We start from the raw sequence: 23,588 nt of genomic DNA, 5'->3' as shown, positions 1-23,588 counted from the left end.
GTTTAATATAATGAAGTTGGGTTGTTGTACATATTTGTACAATATTTTGTAAAAATTTGTTTATATTTTGTTCACGTGTGATTTACTGATGTTTATATTCTGTTGTGCAAAGTATTTTCATTGTGATTCTTGGTTTGGTAGCGTCAAAGATTTAAGATTCTATCCCAGACACCAAGATCGTAGAAAAACAACATTTATCTCCTAAGAGACGTTATAGCACATGCTCCCTCAAATATAATTTAATGGTTATAAGGGAAAAGATCCTTGGTCTCCTACTTAGAGCATCTTCCACTACATTCTCTTTCCATTTGATGTATGAAATTCCAAAGTCGTACTAGATTAAGAATTCACTTTAACGTCGTTGCTTGGTATTTAAGTCCCTCTGAGTAAACATGTACTTCATACTTTGGTGATCACTTTTGAGCACAAATATTCTCCCTACAAGGTAATGTCTCCATGTTTTTAAAGCTAAAACTACTATGACCAACTCTAAATCATGTGTGGCATAGATTTCCTCACGAGGTTTTAATTTGATATATACCCTATCACTCTTTTGTCTTTCATCAATATTACACCCAATCCCTGGTTGGATGCATCTATACATATAATAAATTATTTGTCCATGTCAGGTACTCACAATATTGGTGTGCTAGTCAACAATATTTTAAGCTCACCAAATGCAATGTCACATTCATTAGCCCACTCATATCTAACTCCTTTGTGTTGGAGGGTTGTGATAGGTTTTTCAATTTTTTAGAATCCTTCTACAAAATTTCAATAGTATCATACCAAACCCATAAAACTCCACACTTAATTTGCATTCTTTGGTATCATCCAATCCATGATTACTTTTACCTTCTTAACATCCATTTAAATTTGTTTACTAGATATAATATGACCCAAGTAATGAATCTCTTTCTGAAAGAAAGAACACTTCAATATTTTTCCATATAATTGGTGCTCCCCGAGTCAAGATAACACCATCCATAAGTGTTCTTCATGCTCTTTTTCATTTTTGGAGTAGATGAGAATATCATCTAGGAAGACTTGTACAAAGTGGTCAAGGTACTTACAAGAAAACCTATCCATAAGATTCATGAATCATGCTGATGCATTAGTCAACCCAAATGGCACCACTGTGAAGTCATAATGCCCACAGCGTGTTCAAAATGCAATCCTAGGAACATCATTATCTTTAATTCTTAATTGATGATAACTAGACCATAGATCGATTTTTGAAAAGATAAATTCCCATTTCATTTGGTCAAAGAGATTATCAATTTGGATTTAAATGCCTATTCTTTATTGTAGCTGGATTTAAGTCTCAATAGTTTATACATAATTACAAGGAGCCATCTTTCTTCTTAACAAAAATTACAGGTGCACCCCAAGGTGAAATCTAGGTTGGATGAGTCCTAAGTCCAATAGTTCCTACAACTGCATTTGCAACTCTTGAAGTTTTGGAGATGTCATTTTATAGGGTGTTTTAGAGATTAGTTCTACAGAGGCAGCAATAACGAGAATTGCACGTGCAGAAAAATTTCTCGAATCATTATGTGGACAAGCTCGCATTATTATTCTTCAGCAATAAATAATTCATTTTAATTTATCTCAGCTAAAATAGATAATAATTATGACAAAAGACAAAAAAGTTACTAATTGTGCAAAAGAAGTTGTACGGAGGCAACAATAACAAGAAAATGCAAATGCAAAATGAAATATTGACCTGATTAAATACACAACAAACACTCCCTTGATTAATTAATTAGTGGTAAAAACAAGATTATACTACATCACAATTATTCCACTCGTTTAATTTGACATCAAAGAGACATGTGGTTTGAAAAGTTATTATCTTTTATTTATTTAATATTTACATTTTATTGTTAATATTAAAAAAACACATCTAATTTACATATTTATAACATTTCATATTTAAAAGTTTTTAATCCTTTATTTATTTATATTAAATAACATAACACATCAAATAAATATTAAAAAATCACAAATATTATCATATGCATATATTTGCGTATTGCTCTTATCTGAATGATTCTACATTTAAAAACATTATATGAAAGGATATAAATTTGATAACTCATTCTTAGTTTAGTGATATGTTAAAATTAAAAAAAATTCAAAACTTAAATGGATTATCATGGTATTTATTCATAAAATTATCCATCTAACTATCAATTTCAATTGATAGAATTGTTTTTAAGTGTTTGAGGTTAACGATGACAAGCACCACTCAATGTTTACAGTATCTGCTATAACATTTAATTTTTTAAGATTTTGTAGGCATTCCATACAGGAATCCATCCCTTTATTTTGGGGGTGTTGACTTAGATTTTTTCTGGTTATACCAATACCTGTTATATAACCACTTGGAGTCGGCCACTACAGCGTATGAATCTTCATTACGATGCCATTTGAAGTAGGCATGTGTTCTGTTTTTTATTTCAAGAATTCCATGGCCAAAGCTTGCTTCCCGAAACGCTGAATAACTGGGTTGTGGCTCTGTAAAGCTGCAAACAAGTCCAATGCAAATGCTTGTGATTGTAGTTAAAAGTTTGTATTGAAATATATTTTTCAACAGAATATTGTAGCGAAAGAACAAATTTTGTCAACAATAGAATTAACCTCTCATTCAACTTACTTTGATGAAAGTCCTTCCATATTTCCCCCATCGCCAACAGTAAGATACACAGGTGCAGCAGGACTAAATATAGGTGTACACTTCCCATTAGTTATATTGTAAGCCACATTTGAATAACGATACTGCAGAAGTAAACACCAGAAACATAATTAAAATTTTTCAAAATGAAAGATAATACATTATTAAATCTGAATCTGGTTTGAAAGATAATACATTATTAAATCTGAATCCGGTTTGAAAAGTACAGGGTTTAGAGTATGTTTTAAAACTATTTTGGTTTGGTTGAGAGTTTTTTTTAGGATGTAAGGAAATAGGTTAACCATCCAAAACTTAGAGATATTTAGCAAGAGCGAAATACTGCCTCTTATGGATCACCAGCCCATAATTTCAGGTGGTGTGGTTTTCTCTGGATAACAAAGATGAGTCAGCCTGAATTCACTGATAGTAGCCAATAATAACTGTCTCCGCTGCTGGTTTAAGAATTAAATTACTATAAATTTTCCAACTAGATTTCCCAAATATCTTATTAATTTGACAACTAAATTATCATCCATTTCCAACTTAAAAAATAAAAAAGCTTTGAATATCGATAGTTAAATTACTATACTCTAAATGATTGCAAAATGCACAATATTTTGGAAACATGCCAAGTCAAACAGCTGACTTCAGTTATCAATTTTAAAACATGGAAAATAAATAGTATGACATGATTTTTTACCAAAATCCGAATGATATAAGCATAAAGTAAAAATTTATTTAGAAAATGTAGAACGATAGAGACTTACAGATCTCTCATAGGCATGAACATGACCTGCAAAAACAATATCAACCTTGTAGTGCACAAACCATGATTCAAATTGGACTCGCATAGCCTCTCCTTCCATGTAGGCGTCGTAGTAACTGTTGTATAATGGCGCATGCATGAGAACAATCAACCATGGCGTTTCTGTTCTATTGACCTTTGTGAATTCTGAGTTAAGCCACGCATATTGAGGAGAGTAAACTCCTGCATGTTAAATAGCATTATAAAAATCTGAGTGTCTAATAAAGAGATGCATGCATCAGGTTTACAAGAAAGGTTGTTTCATCAAATATTGCAACTAAATTTGTGTTTTTCATATATAACTAATGGTAGAAATGTGTGAAGAGAAACATGTATTTACTTTATAATAAAGGTTGTTTATCAGGTTTACAAGAAAGGTTGTTTCATCGAATATGGCAACTAAATTTGTGTTTTTCATATATAACTAATGGTAGAAATGTGTGAAGAGAAACATGTATTTACTTTATAATAAGGTTGTTTATCAAATATTATAGTTAGATGTGTTATCTAAATATAGTTATGTTATTTTATAAATATGGAAAAAAAATTGTAAGTCAAAGATTTTTTATTAATAAAAAAATATGTATAAAGATGTTAAAATGAATGTGGCTTTATTCTCACCAGGTTTGTTGACCAATGTTATTACCATGTTATAAATAAAAAGCAAAATACTCAACTAGGAGACTCACAACTTTACAGGCCTTACATGCCAAAAAACAAAAGGAACTAACAAGACACCAATTACCATAATTAGTCATCAGAAGTGATGGAGGTAGGATTATATGGCCCCGTCCCTAGAGGAGGAGGTGGGCAGTAGAGACAGTGGACATGTTGCTCAAAGTGAGCAAGCTAGGATTCCAACTTCTTGATTTTCTTAGTCATAATATTTTGACCACGCTAGACAACTGCAATTCGTTCACGAACGTGGCACTGAAAGCACTGGAGTTGCTCCTGCTTGGCCATAACTGCCTCATGTTCTTCTCTCCAAACCTTCTCATGAGATTCCAAAGGGTCCAAGATGGATTGAAGCATCTCCAGTTGCACCAGAGATCTCCTGTTGCAACCAACAGCTGCACGCCCCTCAGAGACCTCGCGTCATGAAACCCACCCTCGAGCAATCGAGCCTCATCCACGGCCTAATCTTCCACCCCACGACCACCCTTAGACAAGGCCCTGCAACCTCTGTCACCCGCAAGACCAGCTAACTGTGTTTTCCTACAGCCAACTTCACTGCCCCCACTAGCTTTATTGCGCTTAGAAGCTACAAGACGTCTCCCGCAAACATCAACAACCCTTGCTCCACCACCCCTGGCACCAACTAATGCAGGTAAACCCTTAGTCAAGCGAGCCAAATTCGGCTTCAACCCCACAAGAGCATGTGAGGATCAGGGGAGAGGCTTAATCCTAGGAGCCCCAGTTAGAACCAGAGACCCGCACTGAGCCCCGACCATCTTCCACAACTACCTAGGCAACCCCAACACCATGCCCCCTACAATAAGATACACTATCAACCAACCAACCACCACCACAAGCCCAACACTCCATGCTCTTTCTAGGAGAAATGGAATTATGCCACCGCTCCAGTCTCCTCCGCCCCAATTCACCTCGAAATGGCTACATATCTTAGCCAAAACTGCCTAGAAACCTCTCACCATGAGGACCCAGTGTAGAACCAAACAACTACCCACAGGAAAAACACCACACTCCAACTCCCAGAAGCCCAAGTGGTGCCAGAGCCACCGGACTACCACAATGATAATTTTGTGACCAATAGCGCCCAAAGAGGAGAACCAAGCAAAGCCAATGCCAGAGAACTCAATTATGGATAACTCCAAATACCCAGGCCCAGTGCATTTACCACCTACAAGACACCAAGTACCGCTAGCCATGGTGCCATCCACAACACGCAAAGGGTTTCCACAACACCATCTAGAATGCCGATATACATAACTACCCAGGCCCAAAACATAAAATCCCAAAACCAACCAATTCTCCACCTGGGCAATTAGCTGAGAAAACTGTGACAAGGAAAAAGTCACCCAAAGTGGTAAGGTTGTGATTGTTACCTTATAGGACCCATAGAAGGAGGAGCATCGAATGGAGGCACACCACCATACTTGCACAACCTAGAAAATCAGAGCCATAGACCAATTTCAAACCTACTAAAAGTCGAACAACAATATTAATGTTGCATAACCCACATTAAATAACCCACTGAATACAGGCACCATGGATCCCTGTAATCCTTCTCGCGTAGGAGAGGAATGAAAGTTCACATGAGCAGAAGCAGAAGCATTAACTATTGTGTTATGGGAAGGAAGTATGCCTACCCTCCAACACCATTTCCTTATGCCAAGAGTCATATGTTGATCACGAGTGGGTGACAATGAGTGACATTTGTTCACCACCCCCATCGGGGAATCCACCTCTCTAGTGACAATTTGGCATAGATCATCCAGAAGGGGGAATTGGAGGGGAACGACTAGTCGAGGAGAAGCTCCTAGTCGTTATGATCACTCCCCCAGTTATCTAGCATGTCTGATGCTTAGTTCCCTTGTCTTTGGACATGTTCAAAGATTACATACTCCAATAAGGGTAAGCGAGCTTGGATTCTTTCACGGATGAATTCCAGTCTCCAACTCTTAACCACCTTTTCCAAAGGATCTCCAGTTATTAACTTTTGAAGGATAGAGACCTGGAGATTGGTTAGACCACTCTCCATACGGTTGCCCTTTGAGGCACCATCAAAGTTCAGCTTGAAAAATCTTGTAGGGGGCTGAAGAAACTTGTTTACCGATGATATTCTCATCAATCATGCCCTAGGGGGATCTGAAGAATAGACAATTGGACAAAGCTCCAGGGCCTAAAGAACTGACTCCCTACCGATGGATTTCCAATCTTCATCCTCCCATATTTTAATCAAGATAGATTCTTTGATATTTTGTTTAATTGTGTCCCAAACCTACCTGGTCCTTATAGGCTCTGAGTGGAAGACTGCCTTATTCCTTTCTTTCTAGAGATTCCACAAAGTAAAACCAAGAGAAAGGCGTTAGGCTATGTTGACAATTGGATTCTTAAAGAGGTTCCAACACCATAGATCCATCGTTTCTTTCAGTCTATTCATCAACCAGTGTTGAGCTCCAAAACGATTTTCTAAGTGAGTCCAAAGCTCTTCCACCACTGGGAAAAATTTTAGGAGATGGTTCATTGTCTCTTCCTCCTTTAAACAAAGAGGACACCATGATGGGCCTTCAAAACCTTTTTGCCTAATATTGTCCCAAGTAAGGAGCTGCCTTGACCAATTAGCCAGAGGAAGAAGGCTACTTTGGGCCATAAACCTGAGTACCAAATTCGATGTCATAGGCGGTCTTACTTTGGATCATCTGTGGTTGAAAGAATGGTGTAGGCTTCCATTTCCAAAAACACTCCACTGGAATGATACCCCCACCGAAGCTTGTATGGAGCATCACTAGATAATATGTGGCATTCCTAAAGAATAGTAGATAGATCATCCCAAGGAAAGGACAGGTCACAATCCGGCTAATGATCTTTCATCTTCCATTCTCTCCATTTAGAGGGTGGATTGGAAGCTACCCATAAGTCCAATGATACAGGGCAAGATCGCCATAAGATTTTGTGGACGTGGCTTTTTCACCTTCTTGTTCGAATCAAAGGAGGATAAGAACCTCATCTTCCGTAATGGGCCCTATTTCATGGACACAAGAGGCTTATACCTGAACAAATGGACCCCGGAATTTGATCCGGAAATGGATATCCCAAACGCTGTTCCTGTTTGGGTTCGTCTCCCCCATCTCCCACTTCACTGCTGGGGGGATGAATCGGTAAGAGCTATAGGCAATGCACTCGGGAAATACATTGACAGATCGGAACCAAGAGAAAATATGCACGCATGCGCGAGAATCTGTGTTGAAGTTGATCTCGGGAAAGGACTACCAGAAGCCATCAAAATCAAGGTGGACAAGTGGATGCACATTCAGCAGCTGGACTACGAACAACTCCCCTTCAAGTGCAAGGTATGTCATGAGTATGGCCATTTTGCAAATAGGTGCAGTAAGTTAAAAGCAAAAGAAATAGATATTAATGAGGAACACACAGAGGGACCATGGGAACAAGTCAAAAGAAAGAAATCCTCTCAAAACCAGGGCCCCAATACCTCCGTCCACCCAGCTTCAGGCATTCCCCCCCCGCCTCATCCCCCTCCCATCTCAACTTTCCCTTCGACCTCAAACCCCTTCGAATCTCTAACTGCCGAAACTCCCCCTTCGCCTCCTCAATCCCCTCGCCCTGCCTCTCCTTGCACAAACCCCCCCCCCCCCCCCCCTCACACAGTTGAAAGAATTCTTACCAGAAACAAAGCAAAAGAAACCAACCAGCAATCAGATCCACCAAGGAAAGTGGGCAGGAAATCGAACAAGGAGCTCAGGGATGAGACGGCAGCAAAAGAAATGGCCACAGGGACTCAGCAACCTCTGGACTCGTATTTGGGACGGCCAAAAGGCAGCGGCGAGAAAACAAAGGAGAAAGCAGGATCCCACCCTTCAGCGGGTAAATAATGAATTTGGTCTCCTGGAACTGCAGGGGGATGGGCACCCCTCCAAAATTAAAAGCCATCAAGGACCTTCTTAATCAGGAGCAGCCAGATATCCTTCTTATTCAGGAGACCAAACTCACTAATCAGGACTTTCATCAACAAACACAGCGATTCAAAAACTTCTCAGGACTATCCAATGATTCAGATGGAGCATCAGGAGGGATTGGAACACTATGGAATAAAACAAAGTGGGAAATCTACAACTCTCATCAATGCACATGGTGGATTAGATCGGATCTTAAGAACAAAAGCTCACAGGAAGTCTATCATATCTACAACATCTACGCCCCCAACCACTACAGGGACAAAGCATGTTGCTGGAACTCTTTAGAAGAAGACATCTCCTCTATACAAGACAGCAGATTGATTCTTGGAGGAGATCTGAACCTAATAAGGAATGTGCAGGAAAAATACGGAGGGAAGTATCATTCAGACCCCTCAAGAGACAAACTAGAAAATATAATACAGCTCTTCAATCTGATTGACACCCCTCTCTCAAATGGAAAATATACCTGGTCTAACAAAAGGATAGGCGCTCACAACATTAAGGAACGGCTTGACAGGTTTCTAATCCAAGAAAGGGTAGCCGAAAGCTACTCAATCAGAAGTAAACTAATCCATGGATCAGCATCGGATCATAAACCGGTGGTTCTCTCTATGGACAAAGGCCCAAACCTCGGCCCTCTTCCCTTTAAGTACAATAAAAATTGGGATCTTAATAAAGATTTCAGTCAACTTATTCAAACTCAATGGGCAAGAGAAGTGATTGGGTCGCCATATTACGTTTGGGAAACAAAGCTGAAGCAGCTTAGGACAGCGATCAAACAATGGGCACGGGACCAAGCAATAATAGATAAGAGGGAAAAAACAGCTCTGATAAACGAAATGGAGCGTTGGCACATTCAAATGGAACAAATTCAATACAAGGCAGAGGATATTGAAAAAGAAAAGACACTCTACAAAGAGCTTTACCGGCAAAACCGCGCAGAGGAAGAGGAACTCAGAATAAAATCTCGCTGTCTCTGGTTGAGGGCTGGAGATAAAAACACCTCCTTTTTTCATAACAATATCAAGCTCAGAAGAGCTTGTAACCAAATAGACAAAATCGAAGTAGCGGGGGTTGAGCTGAAAGGTCAAAATGAAATAAAAGGGGCAGCATACAATTACTTCAAGGATCTCCTAACAGCAGACAATCATCATTATGACAGCGAGACCTTCCTCAACATTCTCAAAGGCAAAATCACAGAGGAGAACAATAAGGAGCTGGAACAAGAACCCTCAGAAGAGGAAATCAGAGATGTCATTTTCAGCATGCAACAAGACAAAGCCCCGGGGCCGGACGGCTTTACAGTTGCATTCTACAGGCGGCACTGGGAAACTATAAAAAAGGATCTGGTAAGAATGGTAAAGAACGCCTTCAGAAATCAAAAAGTAGGGGAAAATACAAAGTCCACCCATATAGCTTTAATCCCTAAGGAGGCAAACCCCAAAACCTTTGATAGATTTCGTCCCATCTCGCTTTGCAATGTCTCTTACAAGCTCATCACTAAAATCCTTGCCAATAGAATAAAGAAATTTCTTCCTTTAATAGTGTCAGAGAATCAGGGTGGGTTTGTCCCAAATAGACAGATCATCGATAACGTCATCCTAGTCCAGGAAGCCATTCATAGCAGTCTCAATAGAGGAGAAAGGGGAATGATCATTAAATTAGACATGGCTAACGCTTTTGATCGAGTGGACCACTCCTTCCTTACAGCAGTCCTTCTTAAATTTGGCTTCTCCCCCTTTTTGTAAACATCATTAAAGGATGCATTAGCAATCCTTGGACCTCACCTTTGATCAATGGACGGCCAAGTAATTACTTCAGAAGTTCAAGGGGGCTAAGGCAAGGCTGCCCCCTCTCCCCCTTTCTTTACATCCTAATGGCTGAGACACTGAGTGCTCATCTAGAAAATCTCCGAAGTAAAAAAGAAATTACGGGTATCCGCATTGAAAGGGGAACAAAAGAGCTCAATCACTCCCTCTTCGCGGATGACACTCTCTTGATTGGAGGCGCATCAAGCCTGATGGCCAGAAGATTTAAAGGAGTTTTGGATGCCTTCCTTCTAGCCTCGGGAGGAAAGCTAAACAACAGAAAATGCAAAATTTATACATGGAATGTCCCTCTTCTGATTCAACAAAGGATTTCTCAAATCTTAGATATTCCCCTCCAAAGAAGCTGGAGCTCCTTCTCCTACTTGGGCCTCCCTCTGGCCAAGGAGCACATTAAAGCAGAGGTTTGGTCTAAACATATTGAGAAGATGAGAGGCTTATTGCAGAGCTGGGGTGTTTCCTGGTTAAATCTGGCAGGTAGAACTATTCTTATCAAAGCGGTCCTATCCGGCCTTCCTATCTACCAGTACGCAATAATAATGGCACCTGCAAGCATTCATAAGCATATGGAAATCATCATGAGAAGCTTCCTCTGGCAAGGAGGAAAGCAGGACTCAAAGAAGTTCAGTCTTGTTAATTGGGCTCAAGTCACCCTTCCGTATGTCAAAGGAGGTCTGTCAGTTAAACTCCCAAGTCTATCCAATCAGGCTATGGGGCTCAAATTACTTTGGAAGATCATCTCAGGACAAGGATCTTGGTGGGTCGAAATCATCAAAAGGAAATACCTTAATGGCCCAAACTCGAACATCCTCCAAGAACCAATCGCGGATAGGCAGTGCACCCCAATGTGGAGATTGGTCAAAAAAGTTCTCCCTCACTTTAAAGAGCATGTCTCTAAGAAACCGGGCAGCGGAAAGAATGTCAAAATATGGCTGGACAGAATCATGGGATCAAGTCCCAGAGAATCTCTGCAAGAATTAAGACCCCTTCAAATTTGGATGGAGAACCACAACATATCCTCCTTATACGACATTTCTATATGGTCCCAAAACACATGGTCAGATTGGAAGGTCTTGAACCTGCCCATGGACCTCAGAGATCAATGGCATAAATTAAAAATCTCTCTAGCCGGAGCTGCGCCAATGAATAAGGAGATGGAGGACAGTTACATATGGGACACCTGTGGGGGCAGCTTCTCAGTGCGTGAGGGCTACAAATCATTGCAAGACAAGACTCACAGTACAAGCTGGAACCTTCACAAGGCAGCCTGGAACAATGAGTGCATACCCAAGATAAAGCACTTTAATTGGGCCCTTCTAAAAGGGAAAATTCTTACTGCAGAAAACTTGAGAAAAAGAGGAATACAAGGTCCCTCAATTTGCTGCTTTTGCCAAGCTGAGGAAGAATCCATTCTTCACACTTTCCTCCAATGCAATTTCGCTCAAAACTGCTGGAACCAGATCCTTAGCCCGTTAGAAACCAGAAGCAGGAATGACCAGGTAAGCAACCTACAGAGAAACTGGAAAAAAGACTACCCTCTGAGCAGGAAAGGGAAAAGAAATCTTCTCCGAATTTGGAATTGTATCCCAGCAACTCTCTGCTGGAATATCTGGTTGGCAAGAAATCACTATATTTTTAACAACGAGCAGATCAAAATTGACAAGATAATTGCAAGGACTATAGCTGGGATCTCTGAGGCAATCAGTGCGAATCATATAACTCTCCCTGATCAGCAGGGATGGACAAAAGAGGAGATGGATTGGTACAAAAGATTCAACCTTAGCCACTCCCAAAATCTTCCTCCTCAGATCAAAATCAAGCAGAAGGGGCAAAATTGGAAACTCAGGGGAGACAAAGAGGAAGTAAATAAATGGATTACAGCCCAGAATCGCCCCATCCTCCTCTTCGATGGAGCATCAAAGAGCAATCCCGGGAAAGCAGGCGCTGGAGGAATAATAAAAGATCAGAAGGGAATCACAGTAAGCTGCTACGAATGGGGTCTCGGGCAAGCAACCAACAATGAAGCGGAAGCCTACAGCTTACTGTTAGGCACGTCAATCCTACACAGGCTCGGTCTACAGGACGCCTTAATCATCGGGGATTCCGCTATAATAATAGCAGCTATAAACACAGGTAAAGACTTTGGCAAAGCCTCTCTCAACCGCATCCAAGCAAGGATAATTGACATCCTCAGCCACTTGGGAAAAACTACCTTAAAGCACGTGCTGAGGGAACATAATGCAGAGGCGGATAAACTCGCAAACAATGCGGTCAATCGCAAGCAGGGACAGGTCAGAGATAACACTAGAACATATGAAAGATCCATTCCTTAAGGACGGCAGCTGCCAGCCTGATCTCAGTGCAGAGTCCATCAGGGAAAGTCAGAAACACGATCCACACTCTCGTGACCATCAAATCCACACCATTATGCCGGCGTTCCCATCCCCTCTCAACCTCAAAACCTCCCCTCCCACGCTTCTCCTGGGCATACATCATTTCGATCTCGGTGATAGGAGATCCCTAAACCTGCTACCCGATTTCCCCTCTGCAAAACTTCGGAAATATCTGAAGCATCATCATTATATTAACCCTTCCTCTCGCCCTTATATTCCCCCTCCCATTCCTCCTCTCCACCAACATTCCGAGAAGCATTTAAGGTGTGAAGCTTTCTCTGAGGCCAATCGACTCCGAGGAAGCAAGAAGTGGAGCCCCGCTCCAGCTCACTCAGAAAGCAGCCATCAAAAAGATCAGCAAGACACTACAAGCAAGCCGACTCTTCAAGAAGATAACAGGTATATCAAAAGTCATTTGCAAGGTTACTCGCTTCTAATCTGTTTTGCAGACATGGCAGAGGGACGGCAACCGGAAGCTCAGGGAAGGAACGGCCCCCGCGAGAACCCTCTCGAAAGAGTCTTGGGAAATGATGCATGCGCACTGTGCAAAGACCACTGTTTTTTGATCTCCCGTTTCATGAAGCACCATAATGACCTGCGTGAAGACTTCATCGCGGACAGCCGGTCCAAACGCAAGAAATTAGAGAAGCGCAAGAAGGAAATCGAGAACCTCCAAGACAGATGTGAGCACCTAGAGGAGGCACTCAAGCACATTCAGTCCATCACAGCAAGTATGCAGGCAGAAGCCTCTACTAAGGAAAGCCAGAAAGAACAGCAACAAGAGGACCACAAGGAGGACCACATGGAGGAAACCGTCAATCAATTCTGGTGTTAATCTAATGACCTGTAAAGTCTGCCTATTAGATGGCATTTTTGTAAAACAGTATAGCAGGCATCTTTTTCAGTTTCTCTTCTTCAAGCTAATCTATAAAGCTTCCAGGGCTGCGTCCCACCTCAGTCTCTTCTCTATCACTCTTCTTCCAGCATATATGTATCTTTCTCTGCTTTCTGCAGTCTTTTATAATACATAAGTACTCGATCTCATTAAAAAAATATATATATATAGGAAAGGAGACAAGGGATCCCCTTGCCTCATCCCCCTCATCCCCCTCATCCCCCTCAAAATACAAGAGGGAGAGCCATTGACAATAATAGAGTAGAAGGGGGTTTCTATCATATATTTTACCCAAGAAATCCAAGAAAGAGAAAAGCCAAAAGATTCAAGCACTAAAAGAAGATAATTCCATCTCACATGATCATATGCTTTAGACATATCTAGTTTGATGAGCATACCTAGGGATTTTGAGGAGTGCAGAGAGTGCACCACTTCTTGAGCTGTAATGATACCATCCATGATCTTCCTGCCTTCAACAAAGCCAATATGCTCAGGGTTGATGATGTCCTACATTAAGGGTTTGAGTCGACAAACCATGATGCCTGAAATTATCTTGTAAATGACATTGCATAAGGCTATAGGTCTAAAACCATTCAAGTCCACTGTCACGCCTTTCTTTGGAATACAAGTTAAGAAGGTGGTATTTATACCTGATCAGATCCTCTGAGAATGATGGCCTTCTTCCACCAGTTCACGTATTTCATAACCCATAAAGGGCCAGCAGGATTTGAAGAAATCTAAGGTAAAACCATCTAGCCTCAGGGCCTTGGAAGGAAGATCGTGAACCACTTCTTCTACTTCCTTATAATATATCTCCAACATTAGTGCCTCATTTTTCTCTTATGAGACCAACTGAGGGATACATTGTCTGATTCTATGAATTGCTTCCTTCGTATCAACCTGAGGTTTTGTGAGAAAGGTTTGGAAGTGGGTAATCAACACATCTATGATTTCCTCGTGTTGTACAAGGCTCTGACCATCCTTCCCATTGAGAGAGAAGATTTTATTCACTTGCCTATGTTTTATCATTGTCAAATGGAAGAAATTAGTGTTGCGCTCCCCTTCTTTGAGCCATTGAACTCTTGACTTTTGCTTCCATAAATTATCCTCTTGCTTCCTTCTTTGCTCTAGGGCAACTAGGACCCGTCCCTCCTGAATCTCTAATTCCTTCGTCCTTCCCTCGAGAATGATCTTTTGTTGAATTAATTTCATTTTTTCCTCAAGGGATTCTTTTTCCTTATAAACATTTCCAAAATCAGAGACGTTCCATTATTTGATCTATTTTTAAGCTCCTTCAGCTTAAGCTAGAAAGTTTCCATGAGATTACGCCTAGTTATCGTGATCTCCGCCCATTATCCCTCTAACTTCTGAATAAACTCTAGGCGCTCTCATCAAAATGCCTCAGAACAGAAAGGTCTATTTCTTGGGGGCATTCATAGGTCGATCGCTAGCCAAATGGGTCAATGATCAAATCCTAGACAGGGAAGAATAACAACTTGAAAATATAAATCCTATTGAAGAATATTATCAGAGATTAGGAATCGGTCTAACCTCGAGGCGGTTTAATGTTTACCTCCTTTCTGATTGTTCCATGTGAAAATACCATTGTTGAACTCAATATCCTCTATATTGATTTCTTGGATAGTTTCATGAAAATCTAGAGAAATAGGATCTAGTCTACGTACGCCACCCTTCTTTTCACCCAGATCCTTGATCATATTGAAATTCAGAGCTAGGATCCAATTTGCATTAAAGAGAAATTTTTTCAACTTTCGGAGACTATGCAAAAAACCACCTTCTCTCTGGGGATCGCTCGCTCGTAGACCCCTATGAGCCAAAAATTTGTTGAGGAACCTATGCATTTAAACTGTCCAAAAGGACTATTGGAAAAGGATATCCAAGATTTAAAGGAGATACATTGTTTATCCCAGATAAACCCTAGCCTACTAGTTGTGCCCTTGGCATATAACACTATGATTTTCGCCACTAGCCAACAATAGCGCACAATTTCACTTAAGTTCCCTTATGGTACTTTAGTTTCCTGAAAGACTATGATATCCAACTTTTCTTGATGAATCCGTTCTCTGAGGTACCTCAACTTGTAGTGCCCCGCTCAAATTGACTGACAATGATATGAAATTAACATGTATTTAGCCCTAAGGCCCACACTTTATTCTTTTAGGACCTCAGGCTAAGGATCTGGACACATGACTCTATTATTAGTTGTTGTGATATTAGTGGTTGTGATGTTTATGTATATTCTCCATTGGTATTATGATGATTGTAGCATTAATGGTTATGCATGTTCTCTATTGATATTATGATGATTGTAGCGTAAATAGTTATGTTTGGTCTCTATTGAATTTATGATGATGATGGCAATAAAGGATATGTATGCTCTCTATTGATATCATGATGATGATAGCTTTGATGGATATGTATGTTTCCATTGATGTTATGATGACGATAGCCATGATGGATGTGTCCCCTATGTTACCTACTTACATTAGTTCTGGTTCACAATGAACAATGACGCAAATGAATAGGTGATGTTGATGATGCTATTATGTCAATGATTAACAATGAGAAACCTTGTTACTGATGATTATTGAGTATGGCAGGAAACCACCAGAGGCACTCGCATATGACAAGTTGATGACACCTGATTTGATGAAAATTTATATTTTGTCTTTGAAATTCTAAGTCAATTTTGAAACCTGCTATATATGTTTATCTATATTCTGACGATATGTTAGTGGTTGCAGGCACATATTAGTTTCTTGGCCAAATGACTCACATATGGGTGATGGGGTTGTACAATTCGATGGAACTGCATGGGAGGGGTGGGACATTGTCCTTGATCTCACCCATTAGCATTCTCGTCGTAACTTGGGTTGGAAAGGTTGAAACACCCTCGCCTTGAAGATGACGATGTCATGAGGGCAGGTCCCAAATTTGGGTCGCTCATGAGGATTTTACCGGGGGCATGCATCAAGGCAGAGTCCTTCATCCCCAACACCATTAGTCACTATAGCAGACAACATAAGAGATGCTAGTGGTCTTTGTCGTTGCACATATACTTTCCCCTTGTAGCCACTGAATGCTTGAAGGGCAAGTGGTGTGGCACCCTTGGAACTTCAAGGGAATTTCTTGAAGGGCACAACCAACTTGGCACCCTTGGCATCACAAATAAACTGTCAGGCGTGACAACCTTGGAAATTCAAGGGAAGTTCTTGAAGGACACGACCAAACTTGGCACCCTTAGAATAATTAAAAATAAATTAATTAATAAATATAATCAAGATATTAAAACCAAGTAAATTCACATCAAGGGAAAATGATGTTTGAAACCAAGGTAATTAAATCAAGAACAAAACATGGGTTAAGAGGATCATAGGAAGAAATAAAATATTTTACCTTAAAAACTCTACCTTTCCCATGTTGGAAAATATTAGGTAAATAGTGTAGTTTAATTAGGTAAAAGAGGAAAGAGGGACATAATGTAGGGATAAATATTAATCCTAAAATAGTTAAACCTAATTAAGAGAAGCTGATGGTGAATTAAAATAAGATAAATAAATCAAAATTTACGATAAATTTAGAGAACCAGCATGTGGCAACAACCAACATAAGAATATTCATCCAAGAGATAACTTGAGTTAAATGAGGGAGTAGATAGGGGATCAAATATTGACTTATCAATTGAATTTCGTAATGAACACAAATTAAGGAGTAAAAGGGGGAATCAAGAGACAACTAGGAGAAGAAATAGGAATCTTGTTGAGGTGAGGAAAAATATTAGTTTTAAATTAAAATTTAAGTAAATAATTTTGGAGACCCTTGATGAGAGAGTGACACATGGGTATAGATAACTTGAGTTAAATTAGGGAGTAGATAGGGGATTGAATCTTGACTTATCAATTGACTTTAGTAATGAACACAAATTGAGTAAAAAGGGGGATCAAGAGACAACTAGGAGAAGAAATAGGAATCTTGTTGAGATGAGGAAAAATATTTGTTTTAAATTAAAATTTAAGTAAATAATTATGGAGACCCTTGATGAGAGAGTGAAACATGGGTGGGTGAATAATCAAACTATTGAACTATCCAAAATAATTAATTATGCATGCACTTCCAAGTGTCACCTATGAGGACTCCTATAAAAGAAGGGGCAGGCCATGGAAGAGGGGACTTTTCTTTACCCTATTGTCGGATGGATGGGACTATGCCAGAGTAGTGACTATGAGCTATAGTGAGTTTGGTGAGGTAGAGGAATTTAGAGAAGGGAATCTTGAGCTAAAGAGTTCTCTCCTCTACCAACTAAGACATTCCTCCATTGTACAACCCCATTGCAGCTTGGGGGTCTGCGGGGAAGGAGAGTACCCAAGGAGTAGGTTGAGAGGTCAACTGGTGGGTCATTGAATTCGGATTAAGCATGCTGACATTCACACTTGGAGGCGACTGACAACAAAGGAGGGCAATTAGCGGCAAATCAAGTTTGAATCTTGTCTCTTGGTGAGCAGTACCTATGTTGTTATAATATCTTTTTGTATGACTTCATTATGGTTTAGTTAATAACATGTAAATTAGATGATATGTTCAATGAAGTGAAATTAAGGAAAGTTTTATATAATGCTTAATAATTTTTGAGTTCCCAATGTTATTTTCTTATGTTTTTTTTTTTTTTTTTTAGGCACAGGGTGAATTGGTAACTGCCAGACCTAATCTAAGGAAGACCCAGGATCAATTCTCGTAGCTGCCACTATAACACCAAGAGTACATCCAACAACCTGCAAGCAGATATACTAATTTCTTATGATTTTGGCAAGAGCTGAGACTCACGGATAAGGGGACTCTACTCCTTGAGCCGCACACCATAGCAGGATAATATACTCAATGTGATTTGACCCTTGACCTCGTCGGTTTCACCCAATGAACTCAGCTGCCACACCACACATCACTGTATTCTTACGGTTTTATTTTTAGTATTCCAAAAAAAAATATAGGGTTGGTCCCTCCACAACTTACCTTTTGAGTTGAGGCCCCTTATGTTCGATGAAATCACTTTCATTAAGAGGGGGGAAGAGATCTCTGGTAGTACTCTGTGAGGACATTATCCTGTCCTGAGTTAACAAAAATAATTTTGGCTTCCTTGATTACCTCTCTTGTGGGATTTCTACCTTTCCTCCTCTTTTTTATACTTAGACTGGACTCCGCGCGCTGAGACAATTTTCGTCCTCTCGGACTACTAGGGCTAAATATGGGGAGGGTTTCGGAGGAGCCTAACCTTTTCGCATTCTTTGTAGATCTGATAAAATTGATCCAATTTATCTTGAGGTATATCCATTGAGCCATCCTTGGCCCAATTCCTTAGGAAGGCCACCATAATTTGTTCTTCATAATGAAGTTGATCCATTCCTACATCAGTCTCTAACGCTTGCTGGACTTGAGCTAGAACCATTTTGATATCCTTACCATTTGATTGTGCCTCTAGGGATTTCCTCTTACTTGCTTATTTTTTCTTAGGGTTTTTAGGGGTTGCTTCAATTTACATTGTCTATGGTGGATAGGTCTCCAGTGCTGGTTCTTTTGGATCTTCTCTTTCCGCGGGCTCTTCCGGCACAACAAAGCGATTTTCATATTGCCTATTCTAGGTAGGCGCAAGTGGGGGCGGGGGCGGGCGATTGGGAGGACTTTTATTGTTCGACGAGTGTCGCCCCGAGACTTCCTGAAATCCATCTAGTGGAGTGTTAGTTGGGGGAGGAGGATTCTCCTTAGGCCTCCATGGATAGTCACAGAAGAGGTGTCCATACTCATCAAAAATGCGACATTTGAGCAGAACATCTTCATAGTCCAAAGGTTGAAACCAAAATTCATCTTGGTATTCAATTTCCACTGATTTCGGCAACAGTTGGGAAATATTCATACATACACAGATTCATGCATAAGATGCAAATATTTTATCACATGGTGATTTCAGATTTTTGCACAAAGTTTCCAATGGAGTTTCTGATCGATTCCAAGTTGTCTGCTTCCCAAAAATGTTCTGGTAAGGAATACAATTTGACCCATATGGATGCCGCCAGAAACTGCTCCTTCTCCAGATTATAGCAAGGTTCCCCTTGCCTCATGAATAGTCATGCACTATTCAGAAAGTAAGGTCCAATCCATGGCTCTTCTCCTATCCTCTAGATCCTCAAAAATCATTGTGAAAAAAACTTCCGCTCTTAAACTGAGCTTGATGAGGGCCTTTGGTTGTAATTTTAGCTAGATCCCTTTGGGTGTATCTGCCTCCTTGGGCCAAATACCCATAAATTTGTAGATTATCACATGATCTTTCATAAACTGTCGGGATTGAGCCAGGCGGTTACTGGGGACTACAACCCAGGGATTTTTTGTTGCCTTAGGGAGTCAACGAATCTTCATCTTAGATTGCCACTACACCCCTAGTGCTGGAGAAGCAACTTGTTTGCCTTTCTATTGCCATGTCGACACAAAAGGATCATAGGAAGATCCATGGTTGCTCGCAAGAACAGGCTTGAAGGATGGGGGGCTCCCCCTCTCGTAGGAGGAACTAACATGGGCCCAATTAGCTTGATGTCATCTTACCGACAAAATTTATGTTTTGTATGCAAGAAAAATTGCATTGACAGGCAATATTCAGAATTCTGAAGAAACCCTAGCAAAGCTCAGTGTCTTGTGGCATATTCACTATTTTTTTTCATATATAATAATTAGATAATTAGTGATAGAAATGTATTGATCAATTAGTATTTTTTGTTTTAAAATAATTTTACAATCAAATTTTTATATCTTTTAAGTTATTTATAATTTTTAAAGTTTAAAACATAATTTAAAAAATATATATTAATTAAAAAGAGTGTTTATTTTCATGAAACTTTTTATGTACACTTTATTAGTATTTTGAAATCAATTTTAGAAAGGAAGATTTAATCAAACTAGTGGTGATGACTTTGAGTTCCCTCTATGATGCACACTTTTTTTTTCCAATGTGATTTGGTTTTCAATGAAAAGTAGATTCAAAACATACATAAGATATAATAGGAATAAATGATTGAATATAATCTAGAGCCCTATTAATCATTGAAGCATGTTCCAAGCTAGTAATCCTTGGGCTTACTGGCCATTATTATAGATGATAGTTAAGCTACTCTCCATCTGAACACTAGAACATTAATAAAACAAAATTTTGATAAAAAACCACAAGCCCATCCATGTTTTGATGTCCTTAGGTAGATTTTCATTTTTAACTAAGCCATATCTTCCTAAAAATGAACTAGCTTGCATAATAAATATTATACCTTTTATACCTATGACACACTTTTAATATCTTTATTTTCTAGCCAACTAATTATAACCATAATAACACATCACACAACAAGTAATAACAATTTATAACACAATAGAACACTTTACATATTGAGGTAAGTCCATATTAGGACATTTTAATATCTTTTGAGGTAAGTCCATATTTATTGATTTCATATTTACAATAATCCTTCTCACAATATTTCTGCATAATAAATATTAATACCTTTTATACCTATGACACACTTTTAATATCTTTATTTTCTACCCAACTAATTATAACCATAATAACACATCACGCAACAAGTAATCACAATTTATAACACGATAGGACACTTTACATATTGACGTAAGTCCACATTAGGACATTTTAATATCTTTTGAGGTAAGTCCATTATTGATTGATTTCATATTTACAATGATCCTTCTCACAATATTTCTAACTATATATTGATAGGTTACTTTATAGAACTCACTCTCTTTGAAAATGATTATCTATTTATGTGTTTGTGGAAATTAGAGTGTGTAAATTTAGAAGATTGTTCTTTATTCATTCTCTCTTTAATATGTAAGAATTTATTTCAACTAATTATCAAAAAATAGAAAAATGGGCATTAAAGAAAGAAACTCTTATATTTTAGTTTTCAGTAGAAGATTGCTCTTTATGTAATGCTCTCTTTAATATGTAAGAATGTATTTCAACTAATTATTAAAGAGGATAGAAAAATAGGCATTAAAGAAATAAACTCTTGTACTTTATTCTCAATATGTATGCATTGAACACAAATTGATGAATAAATTAGGCAAAAGAAAATCTATCAAGATCTATAAGAAATAATTCACTTCCTATTCAATTATAATTATTAGCTTAAAAAAATGAGACGTAGACATTGATTATCAACCTAACTATACCAAGGGACAATTTAGAGCTATAAACCCAACAAAATGTTAAAAGTTGAAGGTGCCACCCTTCTTGTTGTCTTAGAGTCAAGTTATGCATCTAAGAGAATGAGAAACTAGTGTCAAGATATGATGTAGATATAATGTAATAGTAGTAGGTATGATGTATTAGTAGAGGAATAAATTCCCATGTAATGGTTAAGTGTAATTTATTGACTTCGTTGATTCTTGAAATTTGTAGTAAATTAACAATTAGATTGACACATTACTTTATGGGACATGTTGATTTCCTTGACCTACAAGAAGTTAAAGTAGCCAAATTTAGAACTATTTAAAATACCTTATTGTGAAGTATAACTACATGTTGTACCTCATAAGACAAAGATGGAAAAGGAGGGGTACTCTATTTAACATCCCATTGGGAAAATAATGTGATCAAATGTAGACTAGACCCCACATAAAGAATTGTGTAGATTTCAAAGAATATTGGTAAGACGTTATTAGGTGTGTTTAACCTCTATAATAAAAAATCAAAACCAAAATCTAGTTGTTTGTTGGAGATGGTTATGTAATGAACACCCTCACGTAGCATCATTATCTTGTGCAAGTTCAACATTGTAACATACGTTAGGGACAAAGATTTAACATTTTCACTTTGATCTATTGTACATGTGAGGGATGACCCATCTAGTTTCAAGGTAAAATTGGAATTATATGGTCCAAACAAGCATAGAAATTATAGGAGCCATGAATTATATGACACATTCTATATTTGTATGCATAAACAAATTTGAATCCTCACATGATTCGATAGAGAAACATTGTCTAAATAAACAATTTTTTCATTTGATTTTTATAATAGATACATTAAATTGACAAGAAATCCATCCCAATAATATACCTAAATGTTGAGATAATGATCCACAAGCAGATATCATCCCATGTGTATGTTTTTGCAGTTTCTTACATGTGAAAGGCTATTTATCCAATTTAATTGTCAATTTTAAACAAACAAAATGATATCCAAAAAACCATAATTGAATGGTAGTGAAGTAGTTAAAACCAAAATCATAGTGTTGTAAATCCAAATTGATTATATCAAAAAAAAAAAAAACCATAGTTGAATGGTAGTGAAGTAGTTAAAACCAAAATCATAGTGTTGTAAATCCAAATTGATTAAGCAAAAATTGTATATAGGAAAAATGCAATTAAATAAATGGTAAGTGCTACTTGTCATTAAAATCTTATGCTAATTTAGCAACACTAAATAGATATCATTTTTTTAAACATTTTATAAAACAAATATATATAAACGAAAATAGAAAACATTTTTTTAATAAAGTGCAACTCAAATTATCTTAAGCTAATTTACCAACACTAGATAGATATCATTTTTTTTAACATTTTATAAAACAAATATACATGAAAGAAAATAAAAAACATTTTTTTGGTAATAAAGTGCAACTCAAATTAGAAGTTACTTATTTCATTGAAGAATGGAAAAATAAAAATTTCCAATAACCAAAAAAATATCATAAAAAACATAATTAAAAAATTGATGGTTAAATTAAAGTGAACCAAAAAAACCAAAACATGATGGAAAAGTTGCATTAATGGATTAAAGCCGCGAAAAAATAGAAGCTGGTAGAAGTCACACTAATCATCCAATTAAACCAAAGCGCTTTACATCACATGCAGATATTTTTAAACATTTTGTTTTGACTATTTTGTAAAGAACTTTGTGTCCTTAAGAAGTATTTTAATGAATTAATTGGTTATATTGAATTCATGTTGAAATTGTATGGAATAGTCCATTATTTATAAACAATAACTAATCTTTTTATTTTAATATACATAATATTTATTCATAAATTTTGTAAATGATTAATTATAAATTATATTTGGAATTTAGAATTAATTATGCTAAAATTTAGATATTTTAGGCTTTTTCATATGATATAAGTTGCTTTTTAAGAAGAAGTTTAAAACCTTTTTGAGGTTGCTTTTGAGGTTTTTTAATTTAATTCGATTATTTTAAATTTTAATAGTTAGGGATGATTTAAAATACATGTTTATATATAGGTGAATTTACTATAAAAACATGT

The 23,588-nt window shown here is 38.0% G+C and overlaps 1 protein-coding gene across 1 annotated transcript in view; it reads right to left on the bottom strand.

Annotated features, from left to right (window-relative positions):
- Positions 1-2,070: 2,070 nt before the first annotated feature.
- Positions 2,071-23,588, bottom strand: part of LOC149187655 (purple acid phosphatase 2-like) — a 186,611-nt gene continuing 165,093 nt past the window's right edge. Inside the window, exons 6-8 of the mRNA XM_089411427.1 lie at positions 3,445-3,665; positions 2,660-2,781; positions 2,071-2,528 (exon numbers count right to left, since the gene is read on the bottom strand). Of these exons, the coding sequence (XP_089267553.1) occupies positions 2,327-2,528; positions 2,660-2,781; positions 3,445-3,665 (545 nt within the window). The 3' untranslated portion in view covers positions 2,071-2,326. The remainder of the gene's footprint in view (positions 2,529-2,659; positions 2,782-3,444; positions 3,666-23,588) is intronic.

This window comes from Pinus tabuliformis, chromosome 3_1 (genome assembly GCF_031772625.1).
Source record: "Pinus tabuliformis cultivar Carrire ecotype Pingquan chromosome 3_1, CPIR1, whole genome shotgun sequence".
NCBI classification, from domain to species: Eukaryota; Viridiplantae; Streptophyta; class Pinopsida; order Pinales; family Pinaceae; genus Pinus; species Pinus tabuliformis.
This window is presented reverse-complemented; position numbering and strand designations above follow the sequence as displayed.